General features: G+C 40.8%; 3 protein-coding genes across 4 annotated transcripts; 2 read left to right on the top strand and 1 right to left on the bottom strand.

Moving 5' to 3' along the window:
• The first annotated feature begins 447 nt into the window (after positions 1–447).
• On the top strand, positions 448–8,883 carry LOC115753721 (cellulose synthase A catalytic subunit 1 [UDP-forming]). 2 transcript variants are annotated; one of them, XM_030692484.2, is made up of 14 exons: positions 448–707; positions 1,671–1,866; positions 1,960–2,141; positions 2,555–2,675; positions 2,764–2,950; positions 3,585–3,851; positions 4,015–4,360; positions 4,821–4,958; positions 5,041–5,166; positions 5,699–5,911; positions 6,018–6,282; positions 6,551–6,747; positions 6,829–7,255; positions 7,331–7,371. In XM_030692484.2, the coding sequence occupies exons 1-14, from the start codon at positions 627–629 to the stop codon at positions 7,354–7,356; spliced, it is 2,772 nt and encodes a 923-aa protein (XP_030548344.1). In that variant the 5' UTR covers positions 448–626; the 3' UTR covers positions 7,357–7,371. The 2 variants fall into 2 exon arrangements, with proteins under 2 accessions (XP_030548344.1, XP_030548343.2); XM_030692483.2 differs by lacking the exon at positions 7,331–7,371 and adding an exon at positions 7,939–8,883 and having other exon boundaries at positions 449–707; positions 6,829–7,179.
• A 321-nt stretch (positions 8,884–9,204) lies between these two features.
• Positions 9,205–12,674, bottom strand: LOC115753722 (adenine nucleotide transporter BT1, chloroplastic/mitochondrial-like). The gene is made up of 3 exons (XM_030692485.2): positions 11,562–12,674; positions 10,331–10,492; positions 9,205–10,220 (listed from the first exon to the last, which is right to left on the bottom strand). Exons 1-3 carry the CDS (start codon positions 12,123–12,125, stop codon positions 9,747–9,749), a joined length of 1,200 nt encoding a protein of 399 aa, XP_030548345.1. The 5' UTR covers positions 12,126–12,674; the 3' UTR covers positions 9,205–9,746.
• Positions 12,675–16,801: 4,127 nt separating this feature from the next.
• On the top strand, positions 16,802–17,753 carry LOC115753747 (EG45-like domain containing protein). The gene is made up of 3 exons (XM_030692520.2): positions 16,802–16,959; positions 17,189–17,468; positions 17,575–17,753. The coding sequence occupies exons 1-3, from the start codon at positions 16,845–16,847 to the stop codon at positions 17,579–17,581; spliced, it is 402 nt and encodes a 133-aa protein (XP_030548380.1). The 5' UTR covers positions 16,802–16,844; the 3' UTR covers positions 17,582–17,753.
• Positions 17,754–19,004: the final 1,251 nt, after the last annotated feature.

The raw sequence follows: 19,004 nt of genomic DNA, 5'->3' as shown, positions 1-19,004 counted from the left end.
TTATTTTTTATTTTTTTTTGCGTTTGGACTGTTCCTAATGCCATGCGCGGAAATGCTACGGAAAGAGAAAATTGCATGAAATTGCCACAAATTATAAAATTTTTCCTCCACAATATTCTCACAGAAATTTGATATTCTTCTCAACTTTCCATCCAAATTATCATTCCTCCCATTTTCCTTGCATTCCCAAATATAGCCTAAAAGTAAATAAAGAGCGATCACAACAAGTTTTTTCTTAAAAATTCCTAATTTAGGAAAATCCGAAATTTCCCACGGGCTGATGGATCCATTCGACTCACTCCGCGCCGTCTCGAGCCAAGCCATAGGCCGAGCCGAGCCACCGGCTACTCGCTCATCCGGTGAAGAGACTCCTCAACGTCGCAGAATAAACAAAACGAATTCAATTATAGGAAACGAAGGCCCAAGCGATAAAACGACAACCATCGACGGATGCAGCTGGACTGAAAGCTAGAGATTGAGAAGCCGAGAGAGAGAGGGAGAGTGTGTGTGTTGCAGAGACAGAGGCATGGCGTGTTGAGAAGGCGAAGGAATTCAGTCCCTCCCTTCGCCAGATCTCTTGCTCCATTGAGAAAGGGAGAGAATTCGATCGGTGTGTCTGAGCGAGGATGGAGGCTAAAGGCGGTATGGTCGCTGGATCGTACAAGAGGAACGAGCTGGTCCGGATTCGTCACGACTCGGACGGTGGAGTGAGTGTTTTGCTCGATTCATCTTCCTTGTATTTGCCGGTTTTTTCTTTTAATGAATCCTGCGAAATCGAGTTGAGTTCTGGGTGTGTTGATCTGAGTGTTGCTCGCCCAAGGCTGGCTTGTGAGCTCTAACTCTGCTCTTGGTGGCCGTCAGCTTCCTAATTGTGGCTCTTATATGCTGAACCTTCGACTACCAGTGGTAGCAATGTTTGGATCGGAGTGTCGGTAGTTTTGGAGCCAGTCTTGGGTTGTGCTCACTTTCTGGTGCCGTCGAGTGTTTTCGTTCCTAGATCGGTCAACATGGATTTGTAGCAATTCTGGCAATCTAATTCTTCTGTTTGCGCTTCGATGCTTAGTTTTGTAATGGCGGTCATGGCAGAGTCATGTTTAAACTATCTTGGTCAACGATGTGAGTTGTCTTTCTTTTCTCTGTTCTAACTCTCCCTCCGGGTTGCCAGATCTTAGTTGTTTTGTTTGATTGTCTTCTTCCAATGATGTTTATGTTCTTCTGTAAAATAATTACCGGGTCCCCTGTTCAATAGCATATTCGGGCAAGAAGCTGAGATCTAGATTATTCGCATCTTTTGTAATACTGCTTCGGGAGTGGAATAGTTCAGACACTTTGACGTGGACATCACTGTTTAACTATCCAACTGAAAGTGATTGTTTCACGTATCTTATCTCTTCCAATTGTTTTAACTCACTAGATGTTTTACAATCAAAGTATGAGTAAGTCCTTGTTCTTGCTTTGATGATTGAAAGTGCAATGACATTGGTTGAACTGCTTTCTTGCTCACTACGCTTTCACACAGTCACCAATTCCCGCAATATTTCAATGCAATTTACACTCAATTTCCTCATCGTATGAACTCGGGATATGAGGGAGGAGAAGACCTTAAGCATAAATCATTAGTTTCTGTCTACGATGGAGTCTGATGATTGGTCATTGTATTTGTGATGCAGCCCAAACCCCTGAAAAATTTGAATGGCCAGATTTGTCAGATATGTGGTGATACTGTTGGACTTACTGCCAACGGGGATGTATTTGTTGCTTGCAATGAGTGCGCATTTCCTGTGTGCCGTCCCTGCTATGAGTATGAAAGGAAAGATGGTAACCAATCATGTCCTCAGTGCAAGTGTCGGTATAAGAGGCACAAAGGTCAGCTTTTTTTAATATGGTTCCTGCAGTGTCATATTTCGTTGCTTGTTCAACATAGTAAGTGACAAAGTCAACGTGGTATTCATGACACAGGAACTCCTCGAGTTGAAGGAGATGATGATGAGGATGAGGTCGATGACCTGGAGAATGAGTTCAATTATACCCAGGGAACCAGCGCTGCAAGGCGACAATGGCAAGGAGAAGATCCAGATCTTTCTTCTTCTTCTAGACGTGAATCTCAACATCCAATCCCTCTTCTAACCAATGGGCAGCCGGTACGCAACTAATTGCAGTCTGATAAGTTCTCAACGTCGTGTACCTTTCCATTACGTACATTTTACATGATAAACTTCTTGATATTATATCGACTATAGTATTTACATTACCGGATTTTATCACTTTCTGGAGATATATGATCTTTTCCTATTAAGTATATTCTCATGGCATCTAGTTTGTTCTAGTTGCGCTCATGAGATTACTGTATAAAAATATTGTCAGTATTATCTGGTAGCTTTACATCGGGTGTGGAAACAATACAGTTATCGCTATTGTCTCCTGTTATTTGTTTCTTCCACATCAAACATTTGTTCACTTTTCTGGGATTCAGTACACCTTGTTTAATATGTTGTTGAACAGTCAAGATGAAAAAGCTACATTATTGTCTCCCACTGTGCCTTAAAATTTACAGGTGTCTGGTGAAATCCCCTGTGCTACACCTGACAACCAATCTGTAAGGACTACATCTGGACCTCTGGGTCCTTCTGACAAACATGTGCACTCGCTTCCCTATGTTGATCCTAGACAGCCAGGTTTTACAGTAACTTCTGTACTTTGTGCTCTTATATTGGAAGAGATGTGCGTTGCTTATGTTGGTTGCCTGTTTCTTTGGCATAACAGTTCCTGTTCGAATTGTGGATCCATCAAAGGATTTGAATACTTATGGCTTAGGAAATGTTGACTGGAAGGAAAGGGTTGAAGGATGGAAACTTAAACAAGATAAAAATATGACGCAGATGCCAAACAAATATCATGAAGGGAAGGGAGACGTAGAAGGCACTGGCTCTAATGGAGAAGAACTTCAAATGTAAGTGTCTTTTGAAATGAGGACTATTGACAAATTGTGCCTTCGGAAATATTATCTATCAACTTTTAATTATTTAGTTTCATTATTCTTTGAGCTTGTTTGTTCTGTTTGCTTATTTAATTGACGAAATTAAATCTAGCGCAACCTCTAGCTTCCGCATGGCCACCTTTTCGGTTGGGATAAAAATGCAGATTTAATGTTTCGGTGATGACTGTCATGGTGTTTAAGATCCATGCCAGCAATTGCTAAACTTTTTTCTTTTGAAAGAGGAGAAGTTGCAAATTCTTTGGGAGGGGCTTTTGATTTTGGTCAGATTTTGAGATTGATGAGTTTCTGCTTACTTATTAATACACTAGAAATGCTGTGGAATTTACACTGCTAGCCTCCATCCTACTCATAGTCCACCTAACAAACAGATCTGCAAATATAATGACGCTTTCTCAAACTGTGAATCTGTAACATGATCTGTCTGAAGGTCATGTTTAAGTGGTTGATATTCATACCTCTGCTTTGCATTGAGTTCAATAGGGAATATAAACCCTTTCTGTTTCTGTATATGTACATGGCTGATGATGCTCGTCTACCTCTGAGTTGTGGTGCCTTTATCATAGTCATTGATGTGTATTTCTTGCAGGGCTGATGATGCTCGTCAACCTCTGAGTCGTGTGGTGCCTATATCGTCGTCTCACCTCACTCCTTACCGCGTTGTAATTATCCTTCGGTTGATTATTTTGGGGTTTTTCCTACAGTATCGTACAACACATCCGGTGAAAGATGCTTATCCTTTGTGGCTTATATCGGTTATTTGTGAGATTTGGTTTGCATTATCCTGGCTTTTGGATCAGTTCCCAAAATGGTTTCCCATCAATCGGGAAACATACCTTGACAGGCTTGCTTTGAGGTAGTGTTTTTCATCCAGTTTTTGTTGCGTTCGCTCAACTGCTGTTTGAGTTAAACTTTAGAACAAGGCTAATCTTTCCGGATACATCGTCACCATAACAATATATATATATATATATATATATATATATATATATATATATATATATTTTTTTGTGTTGTAGATATGATCGTGAAGGGGAACCTTCACAGTTGGCTCCCGTCGATGTCTTTGTGAGTACTGTGGATCCTTTGAAAGAACCTCCTCTCATAACAGCGAACACTGTCTTGTCCATACTGGCAGTGGATTACCCTGTCGACAAAGTGTCGTGCTATGTCTCTGATGATGGATCTGCGATGTTGACTTTTGAAGCCCTCTCTGAAACTGCCGAGTTTGCAAAGAAGTGGGTGCCGTTCTGCAAAAAGCACAACATTGAGCCACGAGCTCCTGAATTTTACTTTGCCCAGAAAATAGATTACTTGAAGGACAAGATACAACCTTCTTTTGTCAAAGAACGCAGAGCAATGAAGGTGAGTTATGGGACGTATTGGGTATTTGGTACTTGCATGCTGTCATAGGAGCCTAGACATAGTCACTGAATGCTTCCCTGTCTGTAACCATATCATGTTTGTCATATGTGACCTGCACGCATAGTGTAAAGACATGTAAAAGACTTGGATAGTTTTGTGAATGCTTTGCCAATTCTCTTGCTCCTTTTGTCAGATACCTTTTAGTCCTTGTTCTTTTTTCTTCGCCTTTGTGGTCCTTGTCTAGAGAAGCACTACTTTGTAAGTTCTTGAAAAACTGAAATGAAGGTCATTTGGGAGGCCCACATATAACCTATTTTACCTTTGTGACTCAGTTTCTCGGGAAAGGACAAATTTGATTTGGTAGTTTGCCTATCGACAATGTAGCATTTAGTCAGATGCATAATCTATTAGAAATGTTTTTGTACATACAATTTAAAATTGTCTGATATATGCTTGATAGAGAGAATATGAGGAGTTCAAGGTTCGAATCAATGCTTTAGTTGCAAAGGCGCAAAAGACGCCAGAAGAAGGGTGGACAATGCAGGATGGCACTTCCTGGCCTGGAAATAACCCCAGGGATCATCCTGGAATGATCCAGGTATACTTTCTTATCCAGTAATCAACCCTATCCTCTCTTATGTGTCTGGTTAATGTTTTCTTTTTGTTGTAAAACATAATAGGTTTTCCTGGGCCACAGTGGAGGACTGGATACTGACGGAAATGAGCTACCTCGACTTGTTTATGTTTCTCGTGAAAAGCGACCTGGTTTCCAACATCACAAAAAAGCTGGAGCCATGAATGCTTTGGTTCGTCATCTCTATACATCTTATGTAGCTTTTCTTATGTGTCTCTTTTAGTGACAGGCTGACAGCTGTAATTGCAAACGCATGGATGTATATCTTGGTGTCTTTGTGATTTAGTTTTTCAGTTTAGCTTCTTTATTTAGGTTCTTCATTGCTTGCTTGCATTGAAATGCGTATCTATATGCATAAGGATCCTGATTAATGGATCTCTTGATTCGAGAAATTGCATTCCAAGTTCATGCTACCTTCCTGAAGCTTATACTTTTTGTACTTTCAGTTAAAATGTACAGCGAATTCCTTTTTTCAAGGATCAGTTAGATATATCTATATGTATATTATGCGGGATCATAATGTTGATAGTGCTGTCTCTAGCTTATAGTAAGAACACTATTTCTCTTTGAGAAACGTTAGTGTTTGATTTTGCTGTGTTGCTGCTTGTCTGAATGTTGTTCTTATCTGCTGGAGATACTGGTTAGATCTGCTTGTTAGTTTTTGGCATTTCTGAATGTGTAACTTTTTGTTTTATGTCATGTAGATCCGTGTTTCTGCCGTCCTAACCAATGGAGCATATCTTTTGAATGTCGACTGTGATCACTACTTCAATAACAGTAAAGCACTGAAAGAAGCAATGTGTTTCATGATGGATCCTGCTTATGGAAGGAAGACGTGCTATGTGCAGTTCCCACAGCGTTTTGATGGGATTGACATGCATGATCGATATGCTAACCGCAACATTGTCTTCTTTGATGTAGGTGTCTCTTCATTTTTTTTCCTACTTCTAAAATGCTAGTTATTTATGTTCATTTGTTGCCTTTTTTATGTGCTAGATTTTCATATTCGCAATCTGAATGCAGATTAACTTGAAAGGGCTTGACGGCATCCAAGGCCCTGTCTATGTTGGAACTGGATGTTGTTTCAACAGGCAAGCCCTTTATGGATATGACCCTGTATTGACTGAGGAAGATCTGGAACCAAATATTATTGTAAAGAGTTGTTGTGGTTCGAGAAAGAAGGGAAAGGGCGGCAATAAGAAGTACATTGACAAGAAAAGAGCAATGACAAGAACTGAATCCACCATTCCAATTTTCAACATGGAAGATGTTGAGGAGGGTGTTGAAGGTAGGTCTTGATTTAATTATGAGTTTCCTTCCTTATATTTGGACGTAAGAGAACAGACCTATTATGGTCTGAATGCCTGGAATTACTCCATGATTACCGATGAAACTAGCCTGAATATATGTTAGATTGGGCTATCTTCCCTTGCCCTTAATGGACCACCAAACTTTAGAATGAACCGAACAATGTTGCTTTCTTTTGATGTCACTTAATTGTTTACTTAACCTTTGCAAAGTGCGATAAATGTTAACAGCACCAATTTGTTTTGTAGGATATGATGATGAGAGGTCCCTCCTGATGTCTCAGAAAGGTCTAGAGAAAAGATTCGGTCAGTCTCCAGTTTTCATTGCAGCTACTTTCATGGAACAGGGTGGCCTACCACCATCTACCAATCCTGCAACGCTTCTGAAAGAAGCCATCCATGTTATTAGCTGTGGCTATGAGGACAAGACTGAATGGGGCAAAGAGGTACGTTATACGATCTCTATTCCATCCGTAAAATTTCATGTCATATAGTAGGAATTGACTTGATGTACTTGCTGCAAACAGATTGGATGGATATATGGTTCTGTTACAGAAGATATTTTGACCGGATTTAAGATGCATGCTCGTGGCTGGATTTCAATATATTGCATGCCTCCTCGCCCAGCATTCAAGGGGTCTGCTCCCATCAATCTTTCTGATCGTTTAAACCAGGTTCTCAGGTGGGCCTTGGGGTCAATTGAGATTTTGCTAAGCAGGCATTGTCCTATATGGTATGGATACAATGGGAAATTGAAGCTCTTGGAGAGATTGGCGTACATCAATACAATTGTGTATCCCCTCACCTCAATACCGCTGATTGCCTATTGTACGCTTCCTGCATTTTGTCTTCTCACTAACAAATTTATTATACCTGAGGTAAGTGATACACCTCTCTTCAATGTAGAGTATTCAATCTTGTGTGCTGCTTTGGTTTGTTGTCCTTTAATCCACGTTGACTCTACTTAAGTGAGATGAACAAGAAGGGTCTTGCTTGCTTCTGTCATCTGATCCTAGCACCCCCACCTCTTTGGTATGGAGTTATTGTTCTCTTAATATTCAGTTTTCAACTGGCTCCCCATCCTGTTTTAATAAAGCTGGAGATGCATGAGAAACCATTAGGGAACATTAGTTGAAGAAGCTGCCTAAACATCATTACAACGGCTTTGGTGGTCGAATAATATTCAGCTGCTAGCCAGTAAACTTAGGCCTTTTGATATAGTTGAGTAAAAAGCCCCAAGTCAACCATATTCTAGGAGTCCTTACCGTGTGGTTACCAAAATCCTCCTCTTCACAGGTGGACTCTTCTTTGTACTCTTTGAGTATGATCATGATCCTTAAGGTCAATTATCTGCATCTTTTTGACCTTCAAACCAATTAGAAGGTAGTCCTGGCTCTTCTGCATCATTTATCTGTTTAAAGTACTCTACATGGACAAACGATTGCTCAATTGCTATGCCAGTTTCCAATTTTATTAGATATTCTCTTTACTATGCTGCACTAGCGAATTCATAAACTTAATGTAGTTGACTCTATGCTAGACTATCTAGAGCTACATGCTAGTAATTTCAGCGTAATTAAAGTTTCTTCCTCTATTCGTTTATCTGATGACTGATCCATTGTTATAAAAAATTGCAGATAAGCAACTTCGCTAGCATGTGGTTCATTCTCCTCTTCGTCTCAATTTTCGCAACTGGTATTCTTGAAATCCGTTGGAGCGGTGTCAGCATTGATGATTGGTGGAGAAATGAGCAGTTCTGGGTCATTGGCGGTACATCTGCTCACCTTTTTGCTGTCTTCCAAGGGCTTCTCAAAGTGCTTGCTGGCATTGATACCAACTTTACGGTCACGTCGAAAGCAGCAGACGAAGACGGAGACTTTGCTGAGCTTTATGTCTTCAAATGGACATCGCTTCTCATTCCTCCAACCACAGTTCTTATTGTAAACTTGGTTGGCATTGTAGCAGGTGTGTCTTATGCGATTAACAGCGGGTATCAGTCATGGGGTCCACTGTTCGGCAAGCTGTTCTTTGCCATATGGGTTATTGCTCACCTCTACCCATTCCTGAAGGGTCTGTTGGGTCGGCAGAATCGTACTCCGACGATTGTTATTGTGTGGGCTATCCTTCTTGCTTCCATATTCTCATTGCTCTGGGTACGAATTGACCCTTTCACCTCAGACTCCACGAAATCCGCTCCGAAAGGTCAATGCGGCGTCAACTGCTAATAGCATCATGCTCGCCTATGGCGGTGGCCATCTTCACGTGCTTATTGTTCTTTTATGTATATAACAAGATTCTCATTGCCATCCAAAGTCACTCGCATCATCAATATTGATGCAATACTTTCGTCCGGGGAGAAGCTGGGTGGAAAACAGAAAAACAGAGATTGTCATTTTTTTGTCGTGTCATTATTGCAGGTGTCGGCGTAGTATCAAAATAGGCATCTCCTCGAACCTTTGATTCGTCTGTTGTTATTTATTTGTGCAGTATTTTGTTGTTTGATCATAATGATACAGCACTTTCGAACTTAATCCAGCACTCAAAAGGTTGAATATAGAACGAGTTCATTGGTCAAAGCTTAAGCCGATGCCCTTATTGCTGTTGCCGCCATTCTCTTTCAAATTGTCAACAGGTCTCTTGCCAACGCAAGGCTCTACGGAAAGCCTTGTATGCTCTTCGAATTAAACACCAGCCATTCTACTCATAATTTCGCAAAGCCGATGTGCACTTGTTTGTCTTCAATTTCAGACTCGACGGGATTGACAGAATTATCACCATTTCTTGTTTTCTCATTAAAAGCAGCCCTCGGAGCTGCAGGCTTGCCATGTTTGGTATAGCAGCAAGAGTTCGTCTTGCAGCATAACCAGCCAAGGTATGCATCAGAGACAAAATCGACATATGACAAGATCGTCTAATACCGAGCTTTGTTCTGTTGAAGAAAGCTCAAGGTACGCATACCTGAAACTGGAACATCAGACTCCGAACATGGTACTATTTTTCCTATAAACCGACAATCCGGTAAACGAGAAAACTTCCTTATGAAGAGATTCAATATGCCCACTCAAACCAGCACCTGTGAAAAACATGGCATCCCAATCAGCATATTCTTGAACAAGCTGGCCATCTTTCTTGGTTCAACTCTTACCAACTCATCTTCTCATGAAAGGTGGTGCTCCACTTATCAAACGTGCCAGTACCTATTTCAAAAACACACAAAGAACTCTGAAAGAAAAGTAAACCCATTCATTATCTTTGTGAGTGTTATGTAGTACCGACCACGGTAACAAGAACTTCCTTGAAGAATTCTTCCGAAGAAATCCCATGAGCGAAAAAAAAAAAAAAAAAAACCGATTCAGCCGCAATGTATGAAGTAGTCATCTTCTCCACCCTTTCTGTAGATGACCTGAAGCAAAAGACCTCGCATCTTTTCTTGTCAAATATGTGATTATGCCTCTTCATTGTCCTCGACCAGTATCCTCTTGCATGCTTCGTAACACATGAAAGATATCCCCGCAGCAGGCACCAACTTCATGCAACTAGGGCCTAAACCTCTATATAGACCTCCAACCCCTTCCTGCTCAAGTATACTCGCAAGTGCGTGGATCACATTTTTGTACACCTGCCTTCCACTGAGTGCTCCCACTTGCATATGCTTCCGAGCTACCTCCAACGGGAAAGTAGCGCTACTGGAAACAGCGCCAGCTAATGATCCGATGAGAAGGGTCTCGATGTTCCCAATCTTCTCTTGCTTGAAAAACTTCCGATACGCTTTTCTCAACGTGTCGTAAGCAAAATAGTTGGTGGCGGCATATGGAATCACTCCGATAAGGCTAGGGGCGAGGCCTCTATATAATTCTGCAGGTCCCTCATCCCTGACTATTTTCAAGAACGCATCAAGCATACCATCATAAACTCCCCTCTGCAACAGGGAAGGAAACCGAATCATGTTTTTTTTGGTAAGGTAAACCGAATCATGTTAGCAATGGCAAGGTTCAATATTATCATGTTAGCAATGACGTGGCACTATACCTGGATGGTGAGTCGAGTTTTGATCAACTCAAGAGGATATGTACATATTGTTGAGCTCACACCAGCACAGGCACCAGCAATTAAGGAGGCAGGAAGCAGAAGCTTCGGCTGTTCCCCAGGTTTATGCGACAACTGTTTGTTGACCGTATCATAAGCAAATAGCTGCAATACATGGGACCAGAAGTTCAATGGATAAATTAAAGGATTGTAGAAGCTGGAGAGATTAAACCTGAGAGCAAGGATACAAGGACAGAGAAATCTCAGGCATTAGTTAAATGTTAAGTTTCTAACACTAGATCTCTTCAAACTACATGCCTACCACACAGCACATCATGAATAGATCTGCAATGACAGCGAAGCTCCAAAGAGATTGAAGAAAAAAAAATTCATATGATAAGATTGTTTACAGGTGACTAAATGAAAGAGAGCATCACTGCAGAAAGGAGACACATTTTCCAGGTAGAAAAAAGAGAGAAGTTGTTACACTGGAGAATCAATCTAGAAAGCTTGTAGAGAAGACTTATATATTGATATGCTGAATACTTATATCTGCATATGCGGAGAACTTCTAAAAAACATAATCAAATGCAGGAATAAAGTTAGCTCATAAGTCGAATGAGCTGTCCCTAGAATAAGAAACACATGCAGCTCAAAAGTGCAACTGAAAGACTAGAAAGCATGGTCAAACAAGTAACAAAATATTTTTGCCACTTATTTGCCAGTGAAATCACATTCAAGATGAGCATCACAGCATCAACTTTTCCCTCAACAAGCCAGAAAAGCCAAGAGAAGCTGAATCAAGTCATGCAATGCATAGAACTTTGAGGAATCAATGAAGATCTCATGACCATTGATTAATTTCCAAAAATCCCAACAAAGCAAAACCTACAACCACAACAAGCAGCACACCACTTACAAGATACAAATATTCAAGGCAGTGGATAACAGATTGAAAACAGCAGTTTAGCAGTCATGCACAAACCTTAATGACAGTTGACAATTCAGACTACATGGATGCTCAATAGACTTTCCATACTGTAACATACGAACCAATGTATGGTGATCTCCTGAATGATCAAGTAATTGGAAATATTCATATCTACCAAAATGATAACAAGGTCAACAACTAAACGCTCTGAAGCACCAGTCAAGGAAATAGCATCTCAATGGACACAAAGTGGCTAAAACACTAAAATTAAGCAAACAAAAGCAAAAAAGAACTCCTGCCTACCTCAATGGCCTTGCTAGGAGCAACGCGAATCACATTGACCAAATTACCTCTAAACAAGCCCATCCAACCATCATGCTTCATAATATCACGAAAGACCTCAGTAGTGGAATGCCCACTACTCCCAACCATCAAATGCGTTCTAATCGTCTCCAGAGGGGCCACGGCGGTTCGTGAAACTGCCCCAGCAATCGCCCCACTAATCAACCTCCTCAATGAAGGATTTTTAACCTTTATTTTCAGTCTAAGCCCAATATTTTTCTTCTTTACTGTCCCTTCCTCCTCGGAAACACCTGGTATCCCAATTCCCTTCGGAAAAGACACATACTTGACCAATAATTCAACGCAGGGCATCTTAATGCCGCTGCCACCCCCACCACCTGTGTCCGCAGCGTTGGGGGGATTTGGCGGAACGCCCAAATTCCTCCCCATTTGACCAACACTGGCAAATAATCCACCTCCAGGATAGAATTCATCATCCCGGAGACTCCATGGTGACCCCAAGCCACTAATAGACAAAACCCCATCCTTATTATCGTCAAACAAGTGAGCTGCTTTCTTGCCCATCTACTAAAACCTCGTCAACAAACTAAAAATCCAGTGCTTTTCACGAATTAGAAGAGACAAAAAATCCCAACTTTTGTAACACAAACCTGGGATTCTTCCTCTACCCACCAAGCAAAACGGCATAAAAGCGCTTCCTAATGGGATTTGACGAACACCCAGAGCAATGTTTCATGGTTGCATATCCACTGCAAGTAAATAAGAAGGGAAAGATTGGATTTTTAACGAACAGGTAAAGGCAAAAGCTGAATACTTGATTCGAAAGTGGTGGACGGCGTAAAGCAAAAAGAGCACAATAGGGAATAAGGGAAATGCTGCTAGTTGGAAGATCCGGTTCTTGGGTATTTGGTGTGAAGAATTCGAGAGAAGAGACGGTGATAACTATATTAAAAAAAAACAAAGCATGGAGGTTTTGGTCGAAAACTTTGCCAGAAGGAAGAGGGGTAGGTGAATCCCCCTTTTCTTTCTGTGTAGTGTTGTGTCACCGTTCAAGCGTGTTTTTATATTGGGTGTGCTTGGGTATGTCGTCTCTTCAAAGGAGGGAGGAGTAGAGCTAGGCCCTCTTCAAAGGTGGGAGGAGGAGAGCTAGGCCCTCTCTCTCTCTCTCTCTCTCTCTCTCTACAGACCGGTCAACCCAGTCTAAACCCAAACTCAGATCCGCTGAAGGCTAAACGGTGCCGTTTATATATTCATTTCTATTTTTTTTATTTTCTAAAATCATTTTCCTAATATTTGAATATATATAAAAGGAATGAATGGCAGAGATCAACTTTAAAAATTAATCTCAACCGTCCGCGCGTCTTGAAGCAAAACGACGCCGCGCCTGTCTACCCCTCTTAAACGACGTCGCACCCGACATTGGACGGACGGCCACGATTAATCCTAAGGCTCAATTTGAGCCGTTCATGCCCCTCAACGCACGAAATGACGACGCATTTGTTTTGGGGTGTTAAACGACGTCGCCCAACCAATCAAATGAACGGTTGCGATTCAAGTTTAGATCTAATCCAAGCCGTTTGTTCACTTAGACTTCAAAACGACGCCGCACCGCTTATTACTCCGAACGGCCGCGATTACTTCTAGACTTGATCCCGGCCATCCGTTCTCGATCCGCCCTAAACGATGACGCATATGCCATATAAAGGCATGATTACACGCTGGATAATCTTCCGAGAAATTTTCAAATAAGGGTCCAAAATTCTTTAATTTTCTCAAATAAAAGTCTCAAGTAAACCCCGTCTCAAATAAGGGTGTGAAGTGTCTTTATTTTCTCAAACAAGAGTTTGAAGTGAATATTATTTCAAATAAGGGCTTGAAGTGATCATAAAATCTCAAAAAATGACGTAATTTCAAGGGCATTTTCATTTTTTTGCTTATTTGATATTTTTTTCTTTTTTATTAGAATTTTTTTTTCTATTTCCTTAGAAATTAGCAAAAATAATTTTTTTTAAAAAAGAAGAAGACACACACACGCTTCTCCAACCCGTGGCCACCATCCCAACGTTGGTGGGCGACGGCGATAGCCGGCAGGGTCTCCGGGCTCGCGCCGACCTGCCCTGATCCGGGAGAGGGTCGCGGCCCTCTCCCATCTTTGGCGAGGGCCACCGGGCCCTCGCCTCTGGTCAGCGGGGTTGCCGGCCCTTGCCGAGGCGCCGCAGACCCCGCCGGGTATCGCCGTTGCCCCGCCGGCATTGGGACGACGACCACAAGGCCTGTATCTTCCTCTTCTTTTTTTTTTTTTTAACTTTTAAAAAATAGAAAAAGGAAAAAATGCAAAAAAATGCAAAAAAAAAAAGTCAAAATGAGAAATGACGAAAATGTCCTTTAGACCAAACTCTTTTTTGAAACACTATAGCCACTATAAACACTTATTTAAAACATATTATATTATTTTAGGTTCTTATTTAAAACAAGGTTCACTTATGGTCTTTATTTGAAAAAACGAGAGGACTTTGAGCCTTTTTTTAGAATTTTCCCTAATTTTCATTTAGAGGTTATTCATAAAAGGATATACTTTGAAGATTTTTCGTAATATCTCTTGGGGTCTTTTACTTCCAATAAGAGGAAAGGAAGATATCTCATCAACAAAAGGTACCATTTAAGTGCTTATTATAGGTTTTAATAATTCTGACCTTCTCCAATTTCGATTTTATGATGTGTTTTGTACTTTTGAAAGCTATTCCAACACTCTTATTGGATATAATAACAGAGCATAAAAGTTTTCGATTAATCTTTTATGTCATGTCTGATAAGAGTGAATTGAATTTGTCAATGTACATACAACATTATCACGTTATGCAATATCACGTCACAATATAATAACGAGACATAATAATTTCATTTCTATTTTGGTTGAAGTCGGAGCGAGTTGCCTCAACCATTGACCACCACAGCTCAAAAGCTTGCTCGCTTTGTGTTTACGCTCTTAAGTTTCAAGACGTCCTCTGGGGGACTGCCGCAAATAGTTGAGCAAGTGTTCCATCTTCGTCAAATCCTAAATAAAGCTAAGTAGGGCGACTGGCCGAAGAGGTAAAATGAAAGCTAGGAGGTTAGGGGCGGCCGAAAAACTTAAAAGCAGGAGAGAATTCATGCAGCACCTGGAGTCCATGATCATTTCTTCCAAGGCCCAGCAACAGAAATGGCCCAAGTAAGGTGGTGATTGCGGGCTAGTTTCCTACCAACACACCGTACTTGGAAAGTTGGCCTTGGAAAAGTAGATGAGAGAGGGTGGTAAATGGCATTGATAATCAGATAGTCCTCACCAGAAAAGTAGGGCGATTGATGGTTGACTTCAGATGCACCCAATCTAAAGATCTGTCAGTTGGCAGGTGCAGGCAGTGGATCCAAAGTTCCCATCTTGTGGATCGACACTTGTTCATTGATCAACAGTTTCTCATGCCAAAGAAAGAAGTCATGTTGCCAAAAGTTACATTTTATAAGGTATAGTTTAGAAGGGAAAAAGAGCACCTAAAGCTTCTTATCTCAATCAGATGATCTCCACGCCCAATATTTTCATAACGTGGCCACGTATTGGATTCGTTAGCAAGCCCTAATGAGTTAAGATCCATGAACTATGTTAATGGATCGGTTAAATATTGAGATGCACGTAGGAATTGTGTTAAAAAAAAAAAAATCCCACATCGAAGAATTGATGTGGTGTGGAGCGGTTAATATATTCTAATTGACCCATGATTCATCGTTTTAATTTTTTGAGTGAAGGTAGATCCAATTGGATATGTTGACGAGCTCGTTCTTAGGCTCCCCAAATTAACAAGTCGGGGCATTAAATTAATGACAACATTATTTTAAAGACATGGCCAAATCCAATCTTGATACATGGAAATATTGTCAAGTGGAGCATTATATAGTGCAATTCAAAGCTTTTTTTTTTTTGTTTTGCTGAAAACTAAGCTCTCTCTTTTGTAATGTGGGTTTTCCAAGTGAATAAAGGAACCCCCTACTGGTCAACAGAATTTCAGATAAAGATTGTCACTTGCAGGGATCCCTGTCGATTGCATGGAAGTGGGGAGGGGAAAATGATGTCCAGATAAGCACAGAGAGATTAACACATGCCTTTAGTCTAAGATTAACAAAGTATTTAACGATGTTCTAAGAAGCTGAGGTAAACCCACGTTTCTAAATCTTAAGTTTCCACCAATGGGGCTCTGTACTCGTGCTCAGACGAAAAAGGTTTTCACGAAAGTGGGTGTGGGTGCACAGGGTGTTGCGAGAGAATCATCAACTGATAAAGGGTTTTATATTAGGGTTAATATTAAGAAAAATTTCAAATTAGTATATTTATAATAAACTTACCTCAAATTAATTTTTTGACTGCAAAAAATCCCAAACTAGTATATCTATACCCTCCACTAGTTTTCATTAAATTTTAAAATCAAATTACTGAGTTAGATGATACGTGACAGTTAACAAATCCATGTGAAATACTTGTACTCTTACAATTTTATTTTTGAGTCTTCAGCTGTAACCCACCCCTTTTATAGTTACAAGTTCATCTTAGATGTTGGTTCCAAAACACAATCTGTATCTACGATCGACTACCTCTACACAATACCATTTAGAGATTACCAAGTCTCGCTTAAGGAATCTCCCATGATACGTCGAATTTGCATGTGCCATGTAAATATGTGAGGGGGAGGCGTCGATCTCATATCCTCGCGAGCGATATCCGGTGGCAGAAGCCTAAATCAACACATTTTCAACTAAACCGAACACCAAATTAGCACGCGAATATGGATCGAAGTGGGCTTCACGTACGTCTTAGCCTTTCCTTCCTTGCGAAGTGGAAGCTGCGTTCTCTTCTCATCACTTTCCAGCGATGCAAGAAGCGAATAACAAAACGACCCACTTAATTTAACCTTAAAATGTTCCAAGTCGTGAAGATAACCTCGTCATCGCAAAGAGGGGAAAGGAAAGAACGAAAAGCATCCGGCGAGCCTATGAAAATAGAAGAGCCTGCGGATCGTGCATAGAGATAAGTACATATGCATGCTGTCTTTTAGTTCCCGACGGCATAAAAATGACATGCTCTTATCGTGCGTTTTGGTCATTCAGAGAGAGAGAGAGAGAGAGAGAGAGAGAGAGAGAGAGAGAGAGAGAGAGAGAGAGAGAGAGAGAGAGAGAGAGGCTATAAATAGTCAAACGTGAATAAGATTGGTCTTCGAAACTTGCAAGATTGACTTCCAAAACTTGCTGCCGAGAGAGATGGGTCGGATAGCAATGGCAATGGTAGTATTCATGAGCTTGATGAGCAAAGAGATGGGCTCGTTCGTTCTTGGAGACGTTGGGACTGCTTCTTCCTATGATCCGCCGTACACCCGTAAGTACAAACCTACATAATACACTTTCCTTTTCTTCTCCCTCTTTTCAGCCTTCAAACTAATTCAGCCGGCGGAACTTATTTTAGGGTTATTCCTATGATGAATTTTCGTTCGGCACATCGGCCAAAAAGCATGGGGAACACTCATACGTGACATAGCGCACTATATGATATATCAAGTATCTCCCTTTACACTTGTTTTTACCTTCATTTTTTCCTTTGGGGGCAGCAACCAGATGCAATGGGTATAGGGCAGACCAGTTTCCTCCGGGGAATCTGTTTGTGGCAGTGAGCGAAGGGTTGTGGGACAACGGAGCCGCCTGCAAGAGACGGTATCGGCTGCGGTGTCTGAGCGGCAGCAACAGGCCGTGCAAGGATGGCACAGTGGATGTCACCGTCGTGGACTACTGCCCCAAGTCTCCATGCCCCTCCACCATTCTCTTATCCAAGAGCGCCTTTGCCGCCATCTCCAAGTCCCCGTCTGCCAAAATCAACCTCGAATATATCCCGTAAATTTCTAAATTGTTCTACACATTTGTTTCTTTTCTCTCTCTCTCTTTGGTACTCCAACAGTTTATCGTTGGATGAATCATTCGCTTTGGTTCTTGAATGCAGGATATGATCGGGTTTCTGTCCAAGGAACGAATACTGGGAGAGGGCTCTAGTTAGAACTTTGTCCCACAATATTGAAATTCATATGTCATCCTTGACATATTCGAATGTAGATGTTTGCATCTTTAAAGTGAAAGAATGATCGCTTGAATAAGAATCCGAGTGAAACTTTCCGTCTTGTGCGATAGCTATGTTTCATGGATTCCCCCTTGAAGTAGTTGTTCATGAACTTACCGAGAGATCAAGACCATAAAACGAAGGAAATAATCATGTCCCATGTTTGGCTGCTATGCAATTAGCCATATTCATGTTTCTACTTTCAAGGAAGTTCGACCTCGACCCGGTCCTCACAAATTCAAGAAACGTTTTTCACTAAACAAACGAGGCATTAGTCCCGTAGATAAACCAAGCAAGGGATGACAAGAACATTCTTCACTGTTCAGTGGCAAATGTATTGAAGCATTTTCAAAGTGAATAATTAGAAGTCGTACGTTCAATCACTATAAAGAGAAAATAAAAACTTCCACCATCCGAAAAGACATAAAGTACATTTTGAAAATGCGCAAGAATCGCCCAATATCTTATCCAGAAAGATTGCCAAGATTAAATCCAAAATTTGAATCAATCTTAGACCCACCTTTACTAAAAAATTTAAGCTAATGAATTATGAATCAATTATAATAATTAACCGTTTCCCTCCATACGAATTATTCGATGTAAAACTTTCTTATAAATCTTATAGTACATGAGTGGTTAAACACATATTATTGTTAATGCAATAGAAAGGAATTGCAAACCAGTCCACGAAAAAGCCTCCAGCTGTGTTCTCACTCAAGGGTGGATAATGACAATTTCCAACTCCACACACTGTTGCTAATCACGATGGCTTTCACTGATAATGCTAATTATGTCGAGGATCGAATGCGCTTCTCTAATCAATAAATGATTTGACATATTTCAGTCTATAACGTGGACTTCCTATGAGAGAGCCGTCAAATCTTTTTCTACTATCAGTAGTGAAAGTTGCATGCGCATTTCAAGACCTACTCTTGTTCACCCACCATATCACTCATCAACCCATTAACGAAAATTCAAAGCAGCTTTTGCTTCTAGGTTCACATCCACAAGATCAATCAATCAACAAAAGGTATTCCACTCAATCACTGAGCAGCCGCCGCCGACGCCGAGGCAATTCGATTTGATCTTCATCATTTTCTCATCACATATGCCATTAACTCTGTTAGACTTCGTGCTATCTTTGTGAAAACTGACATATTGAACTAGCTATCCAGTGAATACCTACTAATTGGAACATGACATCACCTCATGCATATTCGAGCAGTTCATCAGAAAAATAATATATTTAGGGGGGACCTAGCTGATCAAATCTGTAGTGGCCGAATACTAATCTTCAAGTGGTAGCACTAGTTTAC

Source organism: Rhodamnia argentea, chromosome 4 (genome assembly GCF_020921035.1).
Source record: "Rhodamnia argentea isolate NSW1041297 chromosome 4, ASM2092103v1, whole genome shotgun sequence".
Taxonomy (NCBI): Eukaryota; Viridiplantae; Streptophyta; class Magnoliopsida; order Myrtales; family Myrtaceae; genus Rhodamnia; species Rhodamnia argentea.
This window is presented reverse-complemented; position numbering and strand designations above follow the sequence as displayed.

Coding starts and splice junctions, on each gene's coding strand:
- LOC115753721 (XM_030692483.2), top strand. CDS start 627: ATGGAGGCTAAAGGCGGTATGGTCGCTGGATCGTACAAGAGGAACGAG. Junction 5,912..6,017: donor GCAACATTGTCTTCTTTGAT/GTAGGTGTCTCT, acceptor ATCTGAATGCAG/ATTAACTTGAAAGGGCTTGA. Junction 7,180..7,938: donor ACAAATTTATTATACCTGAG/GTAAGTGATACA, acceptor AAAAAATTGCAG/ATAAGCAACTTCGCTAGCAT.
- LOC115753722 (XM_030692485.2), bottom strand. CDS start 12,125: ATGGGCAAGAAAGCAGCTCACTTGTTTGACGATAATAAGGATGGGGTT. Junction 10,493..11,561: donor CTCCTAGCAAGGCCATTGAG/GTAGGCAGGAGT, acceptor CATGTATTGCAG/CTATTTGCTTATGATACGGT. Junction 10,221..10,330: donor AAACTCGACTCACCATCCAG/GTATAGTGCCAC, acceptor TCCCTGTTGCAG/AGGGGAGTTTATGATGGTAT.
- LOC115753747 (XM_030692520.2), top strand. CDS start 16,845: ATGGGTCGGATAGCAATGGCAATGGTAGTATTCATGAGCTTGATGAGC. Junction 16,960..17,188: donor CTATGATCCGCCGTACACCC/GTAAGTACAAAC, acceptor CTTTGGGGGCAG/CAACCAGATGCAATGGGTAT.